Source organism: Schistocerca piceifrons, chromosome 6 (genome assembly GCF_021461385.2).
Source record: "Schistocerca piceifrons isolate TAMUIC-IGC-003096 chromosome 6, iqSchPice1.1, whole genome shotgun sequence".
Lineage (NCBI taxonomy): Eukaryota > Metazoa > Arthropoda > Insecta > Orthoptera > Acrididae > Schistocerca > Schistocerca piceifrons.
In genome coordinates this window covers 593,294,533-593,308,313 of record NC_060143.1, presented here as the reverse complement: position 1 = coordinate 593,308,313, position 13,781 = coordinate 593,294,533, and the positions used below count along the sequence as shown (strand labels likewise).

The window sequence follows — 13,781 nt, the reverse complement described above, 5'->3', positions numbered from 1 at the left end:
AGGTGGAACGTCGCTTCATAGCAAAAGTTATACGCTGTAGAAATGCGTCATCCTCCATCTTTGCTAGCACATAACCGCAAAATGCGAGACGCTTCTCTCTGTCATTGGGGTTGAGAGCCTGCACAAGTTGTAATCGGTAGGGCTTGTACAACAAACGCCGTATCAGAACTTTCCGTGCAGTTGGTTGGGGTGTTCCAGGTTCTCGACTGGCTCTATTGGTAGACTTACTGTAACTGTGCACGAAACTTCCTTGAACCAGTCGGACATCATCCTCGGACACACGCGGTCGGCCTGTGCTTTTTCCTTTGCACACACTCCCTCTGTTTAAATTGCTTAAACCAACTTCTAATGCTTTTGCGAGTTCGTGATCGAATATCGAATTTGGTTCGAAATGCCCGCTGCCCTGCGATTTCCGACTCACCTTTCGCGAACTCAAAAACGCAGGAAACCTGGTGCTCCACAGTCGCCACCTCGCCCACAACTGACAGTGAAACGGAATGGCGGCCCTATTGCTGCATGGACTCTACCGGCCGCTTCTGAAACCTTCACCGCCCGCCCGCCGAACTCTTTGAAACTTCCTCTTGTCATTGGTATAAAACTTGTTCATTCTGGATTTGTACTTGAATACACACGAATTTTTGAAAATTGGTCCATCATTTAGAACAACCCTGTATATTACGACTGATTATCGTTATAATTCAACCGTAAGGCCGACCGGAGTGGCCGTGCGGTTCTAGGCGCTACAGTCTGGAGCCGAGCGCCCGCTACGGTCGCAGGTTCGAATCCTGCCTCGGGCATCGATGTGTGTGATGTCCTTAGGTTAGTTAGGTTTAATGGGTAGCGCATTCTTTAGCATTCTAGGCGACTGATGACCTCAGTAGTTAAGTCGCATAGTGCTCAGAGCCATTTGAGCCATTTTTTCAACCGTAAGTTATTCATAGCAAAACAAAGAGTTTAACATATTAACATAATGAGTACGTCTAAATGCTGGTCTTTAGTCCGAACACTGGTTCGATGCAGTTCTCGGCCTCAGTCTGTCCAATGCCAGCCTGTTCGTCTCTGCGACGACATCCGTTTGATCCCCATTACCGTATCCGAGTCTGGGTCTCCCTCTACGGCTTTTACCCCCATACTTTTGACTGGTACTCGACAGACGATTCCTTGATGCCTTAGCGTAGGTCCTGTCAACTTTTAGTCAACTTCTGTCATAAATTTCGATTTACTACCACAGTGGTTGTTCAGTTCACCCAGCTCATCTTAAGTGTCGTTCTGTAACACCAGTTTTGAAAATCACCTATACTCTCTTTGTCTAAAGTGTTTACATTTCATTTCCATAGAAAGCTGCACTCGAGACAAAACCTTGGACAGTAACTTGTTAAACCAAACCGAGATGGGTAGCGCAGTCTTTAGCATTCGCGAGAACGACGGTTCAAACCCGTCTCCGGCCATCCTGATTTACGTTTTCCTCAGTTTCCGTAAGTGGCTTGAGGCAGATGCCAGGATGGTTCCTTTGAAAGGGCGCGTCGGGTTTCCTTCCCCTTACTTCCCTAATCCGAGCTTGTGCTCCGTCTCTAATGACATCGTTGGCGACGGGACGTTAAACAGTAATCTGCTCCTCGTCCCAAATATCAAAACTCATCCGCCATATTCAGTGTGTTCCCTCGCCATCACCAGATTTAATTCGACAACATTCCATTACCCTTGCTTTACATCCGCTTTTCAAGACACTATCCACTCCATTCACCTGCTCTTCCAAGTCCTTTGCCGTCCTAACAAAACCGTAATGTCTTTCAAAAACCTCATATTTTTACACTTCTCTCAGAAATTTAATACCCTTTCCAAATTTCTTCTTGTTATCCTTCACTGTTTGCTCAATGTGCAGACTGAATAACATTGGTGTGAGGCAACAACCCTGTCTCACTACCTTCTGAACTAACGTTCCCTTTCATGTCTGTTGAAACTTGTCACTGTAAACTGGTTTGTGTTTGAGTTGGAGATATCTTTCTGCCCCCTGTATTTTTTACATATTGCCTGCAAAATTTCCATTCTATTCGAGGCAAAACAAAATCAAATCCACCTTGCGTTTATCTTGTAGCAAGCGGCAAACTGGTCACCGTCTGTTCACCAGGAGTGCGGCTGAAATTTACATTCTGGAACTAACTCTTCCAGTCCTAACACTCTGAGTTGACTCGACGAGCCCAATCGACCCCACCTGATTCCAGGGACAATCATTTTTATAATCGCAATATTAATCCAGGTGGTCAATCCACTGCTAGTATTACTTACACAACGGGTCTTTGCGATTCTGGTGCGGGCAGGTTAAAATGCAATGTAATTGGACAGAGGAAGTTAGAGTCGCCTAGGTAACTTAAAAAGTAAACAAATAGATTTTTTGCAACCCAGTAAACTCGATAAGAGGAAGTCCCTGTAGCCGGCTGGCCCCGTGGGCGGAGGAGCGGAGCCCGCAGTGAGCGGAGGCGGCGGTGTCGTTGCAGGTGTTCCGCGTGTTCACGGCGGACGCGGACGAGGGCGCCAACGGGCAGGTGTGGTACTCGCTGGCCGGCGGCAACGAGGAGGGCCGGTTCGCGGTGGACGCGGCCACCGGCGTGGTGACGGTGGCGGCGCCGCTGGACCGCGAGCGCGCGCCCGCCTACCGGCTGCTCGTGGAGGCGCGCGACGCCGCCCCCGACGCGGCGCGCCGCCTCAGCGCCACCGCCGAGCTGGCCGTCGACGTGCTCGACGAGAACGACAACGCGCCGCGCTTCACGGCGCCGCTGCTGCCGCGCGTCTCCGTCGCCGAGACGACGCCCGTCGGCACCGAGCTGGCGCGCTTCGCCGCCGCCGACGCCGACGCGGGCGTCAACGCCGAGGTGAGCTTCTCGCTGGCGGGCGGCAACCGGCGCGACGCGTTCGGCGTGGACGCGGCCACGGGCGCGCTCTACCTGCACCGGCCGCTCGACTACGAGGAGCTGGCGGCGTACGCGCTCAACGTGACGGCGGCCGACGGCGGCAACCCGCGGCTCGCCACCACGCTGCTCTTCCGCGTCGACGTCGAGGACAGCAACGACAACCCGCCCGCCTTCCCCAACACGGCCATCGTGCGCCAGATCCGCGAGGGCATCCCGCAGCGCACGCCCATCGTGACTGTGGCCGCCGAGGACCCCGACTCGGGCGCCAACGGCGAGGTGGAGTACCGCATCGGCGCGCAGGAGCCGCCGGGGCCGGCGCACTTCGGCATCGACCCGGCCACCGGCGTCATCCACACGCTGCTGCCCGTCGACCGCGAGGCCGTCGACACCTTCCGGCTGACCGTGGTCGCCACGGACCGCGCGCGGCCCCAGTCGGCGCGCCTCTCGGCCGAGAAGCTGGTCACCGTCATCGTGGAGGACGTCAACGACAACGCGCCCCAGTTCGTGTCGATGAACGCGGCCGTGCTGCCGGCGGCGGCGCGCCTGCCGCCCGGCGACGACGTGCTCGTGGCCGTGGTGCGCGCGCGAGACCTCGACTCGGGCACCAACGGGCTCGTCACGTACGACCTGGTGAGCGCCGAGCCGGCCGCCGGCGGCGACCACTTCCGGCTCGACCGCAACTCGGGCGCGCTCACGGTGCGCCGCGGCGCCCCCCTGCCCGAGCCGCGCTACCACCTGGCCGTCAAGGCGAGCGACGAGGCGGTGCAGGCGGAGCGCAAGTACAGCGACGCCTACCTCACCGTGCTGGCCGCGCCGCCCGCCGGGGGGCCGGCCGCGGGCGCGCCGCGCTTCGAGCCGGCGGCCGACGCGGCCGGCAGCGTGTACGAGAACGAGCCGGCGGGCACCAGCGTGCTGCGCGTGCGCGCCGCCGTGCCGGGCGCGCCCGCCGCCGCCCTCGAGTACTACGTCACCAACGTGACGTGGGCTGGCGGCGCGCGCCGCCAGGCCGACCGCCTCTTCGACGTGGACGCGCGCCTCGGCGTGCTGAGCACGGCCGCGCCGCTGGACCGCGAGGCGGGCCCGCCCCACTACCTCGTCACCGTGGTCGCCGTCGTCGTGGCCGGCGCGCCGCCCGCCCTCGCCACCGCCACGGTGAGTGCCGCCTCCGGCTCCAGCCGCAGCCGCTCAGCCGCTCAGCTGCTCAGCTGCTCGCGTCCTACTCGAGGCCTCGGCCCACGCCCCCCCCCCCCCCCCCACCACGCTCCGTGCGGCAACTAAGTCTCCCGCAGCCGCCCTCACGTAGGTTTTTAACCTAATGAGCCTGCATTCACAGTCCCTCGCCTCGACTCATAACTTTTAGCCCCCTACGCAAACAGACAAGTGTTACACAAGTTTAACGTGTGTATCTGTCTGTGGCGTCGTAGGTCCTAAACAGAGGGTCCGATTTTAGTGCAGCTTTCATTTTATTTCTTTTTTTTCTATTCAGCCGTTTAAATTTCATCACCTAAAGTAAGTAAAAAAGTTTTCCGCCACCGCGCTCTCTCCATTTCCGCCGGGTTGTAGAGCTAAAATGTATCTAAATAAATGCTGGCGAGAACGAATCTTTATCTTTTATGGTTGACCGACAATGATGATTTCTGCCTTCTCTAGTCGCCCGTTTCAGCACCTACAAAGCAGGTGACTCGAATGGAAAAGATGAAGATATCCTCTCGCAGACTTTTTTGTACGTCTCTTTTTACGTTTAGCATTCACAACTAAATCGATTTTGCCCTAACAGTTTAAGCAGTTTATTGCCGCAATGGCAGCCCACTTTCTTCCGACTCGATTTAGAATCATCCCCACTGCTTCTTCTTTACGACACCTCAGTTAACTACATATATGTACTAAAACATAGTCAATGAATAGAGGGTGACACAGAATAACCTGAATGTTTAAAACGAGTACTGGCAGCCATGGGCAGGTCGCAGCACTGCGGGTTCGTGACAGATAGCGAGTAAACAGTCCGCCATTTCAGTAATCGTGGATCAGTGGAACAGACAACAGCCTGCGGTTTTTTTTTCTTTTTTTTACATCTATAGTTTGGTAGCGACGCAGAGGGAGTTTCGACGTTTCTATAATTTAGTACGTCTTCATCCCGTTCCGTCAAAACACGCCATAAAATGTTGGATTAATGACTCTGAAGAGACTGGATCTGCCCTCCAGAAGAAGCCAGCAGGACGACCGAGAAGTGTGCGTCCTCCACGGAACGTTCGTGTTGTACGGCAGTCTGTCTTACGGAGCCCACGGCGTTCAATTGGTAAGGAAGCAGTAGTGGTTGGAATGTCCCAGGGCAGTGTGTTCGCAGAAGTCTACATTTTGATTTCAAATGTCATCCGTACAGACTGCACATGGTGCAACAATTGAAGGACAAAAATTACCGGTTACGATTAGGATTCTGTCAACAAATGATAACAAAAATATCGCGATGAATTTCTTAACAAGTTGTGGATGTCAGATGATGCACATTTTCATCTCACTGATGGGAATAAACAAAACTACCGTTACAGGCCAAACACAGATCCTAACCACGTTGGCGAACGCCTTTTACACGCTAGTAAAGTGACAGTATGGTGTGATGTTTCATCACATGGGATTATCGGACCTTACTTTTTCGCAAATGAACAGGGAAATACAGTAACTGTCAATGCCGATCGTTAAGTAGAAATGTTACGAACTTTCGGTACACATGCATTGAACAACTTTCCAAACATGCAAGAAGCCTGGTTTCAACAGGACGGAGCGACATCACACACACTGCACGGCAATCAATGGCATATGTGCGAGAATTGTTTGGCAACCGTGTGACCTCACTATTCGGTAACTTTCTCTGACCCCCTACATCGCCAAATTTGTCCGTTTGTGAGTTTTTCTTGTGGGCTACCTCAAGAGCAAAGTCTACAAGACTCGACCAGAAGCCCTGGATTAGTTAAAAAAGAGAATTCGGGATGTAATTCACAGTGTCCCAGCTGAGATGTTGCAGCGGTCAACGAGGAATCTCAACAGCAGATTTCACGAATGTATTCGTACAGGAGGACGCCATCTGTAGGATGTAATTTTCAAAAAACGATAAATTCCATCAATGTTTCGTAAATGGCAAAGTTGTAAAGTTTCCATTACTACGAATGCAATTAACTTTCCTTCGTCACTTCTAGTTTTATTGGAGTGTGGAAATGTTTCCGTTTTTCTGTGCCACCCTGTATATATGTGAATATTTAAAAAAAAATCCTAAGTCGCGTAAGTAAACAAAATGTCAAAGAAAGAATAAAGTCGGAATAATAATTTCAGGTCGAAACTCAAAACTGCACGCACGCTATTGCAATCCTAAAATCTTGCAGCTGTAACAAAATTTATCAAAATACATCTACTGTCAGAATACGCATATTTCAGCGAGACAAGACCTCGCATCGGAATTCCGCGTTTCGTCCTGGAAACCATTTATATGAGGGTGCGGGTAGATTGTCGATAGTACTGTGTCTACTAGTAAAATATGAAGTTTAAAAAGCACGATATTAAACTTAAAACTTCTTGCACCTGTAAGTTTAATATGAGCAGTAATATTTTGATCCTGTCGGGGGATTGCTAAGAAAATTAGATAAAAATAGAATACATCTAAAACTGATAAAGCATGAAATTCATATTCTAGTAAGCTATTTAGGAAACGTATGTGAATATCAAAACAACAATATGAAATCGTTGAGTGTGTTTTAATTTACACCGAAAAATGTGCAATAGAGGCACACCCGTCAAGGCAGAGCGGCACGAGCGGCGGGCCGCCGCACTTGCCTCTGCCCGGCCACGCACGCCGCATGCCCCACGCCCCAGGCCCCACGTCCCGCGCACCACAAGCGCGTTACAGAAGCTCGAGTCAGTACGCTGTCTTCAGAACACTGCAGGACATAAGCTTCGTAAAAATGAAGCCGAGTTCGCACTTAATTATCTAAAAATAATATGTAAAATAAAAAGGTAATCCTATTCTTTAACAACGTTAGGCTAATTAAAGACGGATTGGTTTCCATATTTTATGTAATAAGTAATTAAAACTTCACCAGCCATTTTGAAATGTGAATGTGGCACGCGCAGGATTGCAAGAGCTGTCGCCAAACAGAAGAGGAATATACGCACCCATAATGAAAGAATGCTGTTCCAGAAAGGATAATTGCCGTCAATTTTTTTTCTTCTAATTTACTTAGCGGTTCCCCGACACGACGACGCTTCGATCAAAATGTTACTAATTACATTAAACTTAAAGCGGCAATACTTTTTTTTTTACTTTTTAGAGGTTTTTTTGTGTTGGTTTTTCTCTAATTTTTAGTTAAGTTTCATTTTTTACACTTTCATGCAAAATTTGCATTTGTCGTGAGTGTTGTCTGCTCTCAAAGTCGGTTTATGGCCGACCACCCTCCTTCTAAAATGATATAATCTGCATAATGATTCAGGCAAGTCAGAATTCGCTCTTATCGCCGTCATTTATAAAAGATGCTAAGATCGTGCTCCACTTTGTAGTGAGCAGAGCACGTAGACTACCAGCTCGGCCGCAGGCGCCTGCACACGTTCCACTGTTACCCACCCCACTTACGGCGGCGGGTTTGCCCTTTCAGAGTCTCCGGCAGTACACGTTCAGTACACCTTCTCTTCAGGATGGCCGCACAAAATGAAATCTGGACAGTCATCGTTTTATTGCGCCGTCCTGTAGGAACCAGTAATAACGTTCATTCACTTTAAGCGTGGCAATAAACTGATTTACGGTGTCTGCATAAACGAATGAAGTAAGTTTTGTGAAAAATATTGGTCCAACAACTCCCTGCCTAGATATGGCACACCACACTCCAATTTTTTGTGGGTGAAGTTGGGTCTCAAGCAGTATGTCAGAATTATTGGCAGCCCAGATGCAAGTGTTCCGGCTCTTAACACAACCGGTTAAAGTGGAATCGTGCTTTATCACTGTAAAACGTGTTGTTTAGCTTATTATTCGCATCCTAAAGGGTGAATCTCCGACACGCTTTTCTGAACCAAAACTATGCAGTTCTTGAACTACTCCAAGTCGGTATGGTCGGAGCCTCAGACGTTTGGTGCCTCTGTGACAGGTCGAATAAGGTGTTCCAAGCTGCTTGAAGAATCAACGAAGTGATTCGCCATAATGTTTCACCACAGATTGTAGAACGCGCTCCGTAAATTCCGGTGTTAACGCCTCAGCCTTCCAGGCCTTTCACTAACACTTTCCGCTTCACTAAAACGTTTCACCGCGTCTTAAACTCTAGTTTTCCCTGCAATAGAAACATCAGGGAACAACTCCACGCGCCGCCTGTAAGATTTTATCGCGTCAGCATTGTAGCGACCTCAGTAGCCGCCATATAACCCTAGCAACACCAGCGCGCGCGTGCGGAGGAATCGTGCGTCGCTACACAACGTTCCCCAGTGTAGCGAAGTGAACAACAATCCAACAACAGAAACACGCAGAAAAACCACACCAGTAGTAAATTATCTTGACAATGATGTATGGTAATTGCTGCACACTGCTAAAAACTGAACGAGTCGGAAAGATGCAAATGTCGTAACGTATCGTCATTTACTTGCTCAGAAAAATAAATACGGGTACAAACAAACACATCAAAGACAGGACAAAGCGACTTTTTGTCAAATGTTTGAGTGAAGCGAAAATAAAGACTCCCTTGAAATTACACAAAGGATTTTTATCCCAATTTCTATAGCCAAACGAAGAGTAAAAAATCGACAGTTGGGGCGTCAAATTGACCAGAGTAACTTCTAGTTTTGCAAGGAAAGCTGTAATTGCAAGAAACTAATCGGGTAATTAACAAAAACTTAATTACTGACGACTTGACGGAAAAACAGGTATTTTTATCGGTGCAAATGAGGGGACAAAAAATCATATCACAGCGCAAATTGAAAGTCTCTGCTTTATCTTGTTCTACATACTGTTAATAGTAATAAAATGCAGATAGACATTTAGGTATGTTATATTTCATGCTTTCTGAACAAATCTTGACGATAAAAAAAATTGGAATGAAACTATCAAATATATGAATGCGCGGCGTAGAACAGACACTGTCAACTGTTTTGTGAAATGATTTGTGTAAAAATAAAAAATACAAGAGGTAGAAAAACATTTGATGTGCCTTTGAATGATGTTCGAAATCATGTACAGCGAATGAGGTGCTGACTGCGATTTAAAGTCGAATTTAACTTAGAATCTTACAATTTTAAAATAGTACTAGGGGGTACTTGGGTGGTATAATTTCACTCAGCGGTCTGCTGAAGTCGCTACCGCATGAGCGTCTCAGCTGCTCTACATTGTTTAGAGCTCCGTGCAGAAGCACCTTAAATGTTTTTCTGATGTGTTTTATTTTTTATTTGTAGAAAATCGTTTCACCAAACGTCTGGTTGTTTTTTTTAATTTTATTTTTGGTTTACCCTTTGTATCTTGTTTGGTTCCTAAGTGCCATATAACATCCAAAAGAACTTTCTTCCTTCAAGAGACCAGACTTTTTCATTATCGAAGCATTTTTCATTCGAGACTTGTCAGTTCATTTTCCTACCTATCCACAGAGAAGGCTCTTTCTTTGACTAGGTTCTGAAAAATCAAAATAATATTTCGCTTTCGCGTATTTAGTCTCTGTCGCGGGATAACTAACACTTGTAGGATAAATGTGAGACGCTGATGCTTATTTCGCACTGTCACGAACAGAAATTAAATACTAACAAAGAGACAGAAGAAGCTTCACTACTTGTATAACCTGCGTGACTGCTGCGATGCTTCCTGTGTACGGCGTACTCGTGATTCTACAACTCTATTCTCGACACAGCTGGCTGGGCTGATCCTTTACTTCCCCTCATCCAATCGCGCCGTGGCTGCCAGCTGACATATGCGTAGACACGCGAGGCGCACCATTACGAGCTATCCATTGGACCAGAAAGTCACCGGTGTTAAACCGGATTCACGAAACACGTTTCAACGGACAGCGGCTAGCTGTTGGCACTAGTTCAATGGATCGCAAACAAGGAGTCTACCGGCCGCCACACCACTGACTTTAATTTGTAGTGACACCCCTGTGAGAAAAAAAGGTACAGGAGAGATGTGCTGTTCCTAAAAAACCGCCGACACAGATTGCACAGTGTTGTGAAATCGTGAAAGTGTGGACCGGCTGAGCGCGCCTGTAGACGCTTTGCATTGACAGCAGTGCTGCTGTGATAAGTGATGGGTGGTGGTGAGGAAGTGTGTCAGTAATTTATAAATATGGTGGTGCACACCCGCATCCAGTGACGCCTGTCAGCTGAGGATGACACGGCGGCCGGTTCGTGCAGTTGGGTCTTCATGGCCTGTTCGGGTGGAGTTTTCTAACGAATGTGTTTCTGTTATTTAGCCACGGGTCAATCTGATAAGCATGCATTATTCCTAATTACATTTTAAAATGTCCCGCTTCGTTGCATTCCTGCAGAAGTGTAGAGTTTTAGGGTTCATCTTGTAGGGGAAGTGAGATTTTGCTGCCAGAGTAACACATACCCATCATTTCTTAATTCCATTTCAACGCATTACGTACAGTGCCTACATTTTACATCTGTTCTTCCTAAGACGACTAATCGATGATTAATATAGTCAGATAATTGATCAAAATCAAATACAGTCTCATTAAAAGCCTTCCACGTTCTACATTCTCTACAATGTTCTCTACTGCTCGTAGAGCAGTGGTTCGCAACTTGGAGATAATTACCCCCTGAGGGGTAAAATGAAATTTTGTGAGGGATAAAAACTAAACGATTCGATTCTATTCCAGTCACGAAACTCAATTATTTTCAAAAGATCATTAGTTGGAGGTTACAGGATCCTCACACAGTCCACCCACTACACCGCTAAGCTGTGCTTTGTGCCGCACATCGCTGATGATAAAAATGACACATATGAGTAACAAATGCTAAATATCTCAAGAAAATGTCTTCTCCAAGTTGCGAAACATCCCCTTTGAAAAATTATGAATGACTGTGCTGGTAAACTTCTACGTTATTTGATTTTCAAACAGCTGAGCAACACTCAACGTACTCAGTTTTCTTTTTACTTATTCTGATCATTACTAAACTGACACACAATATTTTTAGCGCAACGCAGTCTGACTTTCAATAATCCCTACAAAAGAATGGCCCTGACTAACAATAACCTACACCTTTCATGAATCACTTACCTCACAAAAATCTTCGTTACTCGAACTACTGCAATACAGCGAGCGCCAATGCTGCCAACAAAATAAAAGATTCCAACTACTGAAGGCACTAGCTACTGATAGGAATAGTTAGCAAATGATAGATTTTGATAGAGAAGATATATATATATATATATATATATATATATATATATATATATATATATATATATATATATATATATATATATATCAATTCATGACAAACATCTTTACAAATTTCCTTTTCTGGCGGACACACGTCCAGATCGCCCGCTAATAACAACCTCTCGAAACTCTGGCATCTCTCTCTCCACATCCGCCACAGTTGGCGGCTCACCTCCAACTGCACAACTCTACGCGCTGTTCACATCCAACTGCCCAACACTACCATAGCGAATATTCCAACAATGCCAACCAGCCACAGACTGCACGCAGCACAGTCCGTGATTTTCATACAGAGCGCTACGTAGCGTTACCAACATAAAAACCTTAACAGCCTACTTACAGTTGTAGACAGTGCTTGCAGTAGTCCATAAATTCCTTCATTACAGGCTTCGAAACAGACAAATGAATTAATTGACGGCACGACACAGTACATAAGGGTCACTATAGCTAATATTACTATTCTGCTAGTTCAGAAGTAAGGAGTGCAGCACTCAAACGATTTACGAACAGTAAGTATAGCCCACACGTTTTAACTCGGTTGATTTTAAACGGGGTTACAGTGTGCAGGTCAACCAAGTAATACAAGAGACAAGTGTCTGCTTTCACCGTGGATAGTTAGCTTTCCTATCTGAGAAGGAGAACCGGCCGGCCGGTTCTAGGCACTTCAGTCTGGAACCGCGCTGCTGCGACGGTCGCAGATTCGAATCCTGCCTCGGGCATGGATGTGAGTGATCTCCTTAGGTTAGTTAGGTTTAAGTACTTCTACGTTCTAGGGGACTGATGACCTCAGATGTTAAGTCCCACAGTGCTCCGAGCCATTTGAACCATTTTGAGCTCGTCTGTTGACTGACAGAGACCATCGACAGTTGAAGAAGGTTGTAATGTGTAATAGGCAGACATCTATCCAGATCATTACACAGGAATTCCAAAGTGCATCAGGATCCACTGCAAGTAGTATTACAGTTAGGCGGGAGGTGAGAAAACTTGGATTTCATGGCCGAGCGGCTGCTCATAAGGCACATATCACGTCGGTAAATGCCAAACGACACCTTGCTTGATGTAAGGAGTGTAAAGATTAGACGATCGAACAGTGGAAAAACGTTGTGTGAAGTGACGAATGACGTTAGGGTGCGGGCATGGCGAATGCCTGGTGAACGTCATCTGCCATCGTGTGGTACTGCCAACAGTAAAATTCGGAGGCGGTGGTGTTAGGGTGTGGTCGTGTTTTTCATAGACGGGGTTTGCAGCCGTTATTGTTTCGCGTGGCACTATCACAGCACACACCTTCCCACCGTCGAAGAGCAATTCGGGTATGGCGATTGCATCTTTGAACACGATAGAGTAGTACCTGTTCATAACGCACGGCCTGTGGCGGAGTGCTTAACGACAATAGCATCCCCGTAATGGACTGGCCTGCACAGAGTCCTGACCTGAATCCTGTGAAACACCTCTGGGATGTTTTGGAACGCCGACTTCGTGCCAGGCCTCACCGACCGACATAGATACCTCTCCTCAGGGCAGCACTTCGTGAAGAATGGGCTGCCATTCCCCAAGAAACCTTCCAGCACCTGACTGAACGTATGCCTGAGAGAGTGGAAGCTGTCATCGAGACTTCGGATGGGCCAGCACCATACTGAATTCAAGCATTAGCGATCGAGGGCGGCACGAACTTGTAAGTCACATTCAGCCAGGTATCCGGTTACTTTGATGACATAATGTATATAAAAGAACGGCATTTTAGACGCTTGACCCATCATGGAAAAATTTCTGCAGACGGCAATGTCGGCGGCACCTCGGCGTTTCGGTGATCTCCGTGTGTACCTGTACCGCCCGTCGGCAGACGGTTCCCGTAAGCTCGGAACGTTCTGTGTGGATGTGTCTCGCGTGTACAGACGGTCAGCAGTGGCGGCGGCCGGCTTGTCCTGCGTCTGCCAGTGCTTTCGCTGCTGACGGTGTCTCTCCCTTAAGAGCAATGCTCGCCCTTGTCTTTTGTAAGGAATCCTCGAGTCCAGTTACGCTCACGGCCGGACGTGTCGTACGCGCGTTTACCAGACGACGCTGCAGCAGGCGTTTGAGAAGTTGAGTAAGGCGTCCTCAAACTGGCCGCCGCGGATCTCGCAGACAGACAGCGCGAGCGACAAATGATACAGCGGCAGGGCGACCGCAGCAGAAGTAGAATGCCTGCGAGCCGGGAACAGGTTCTGCTCAGGCCGAAGAATATCTCCGTAACAAGCACGGCCGACGGCGCGTCATAACAGGCCCCTCGTAATGAACGCCATCAGTTATAAGCGAAACGCCACTGCGGACGGCTTTGCTGCCGTTTCGCCGACGTGCAGGCGGACCAAAATGAAATCGGCCCCGAAAATATTCGTAGGAATTGACCCTCATTAATCGACGGGGGAACTCCTCGTGCCAGATAGTGTCGGAAGCCGTGACTCGGATGCAGCGGTCGGTGTCACTGTCACGTGTCTGAGCG

At 48.2% G+C, this 13,781-nt stretch overlaps 1 protein-coding gene across 1 annotated transcript in view; it reads left to right on the top strand.

Moving 5' to 3' along the window:
* Positions 1-13,255, top strand: part of LOC124803480 (cadherin-related tumor suppressor-like) — a 112,476-nt gene extending 99,221 nt beyond the window's left edge. The window contains exons 6-7 of the mRNA XM_047264672.1: positions 2,496-4,061; positions 13,079-13,255. Coding sequence (XP_047120628.1) covers positions 2,496-4,061; positions 13,079-13,255 — 1,743 coding nt within the window. The remainder of the gene's footprint in view (positions 1-2,495; positions 4,062-13,078) is intronic.
* Positions 13,256-13,781: the final 526 nt, after the last annotated feature.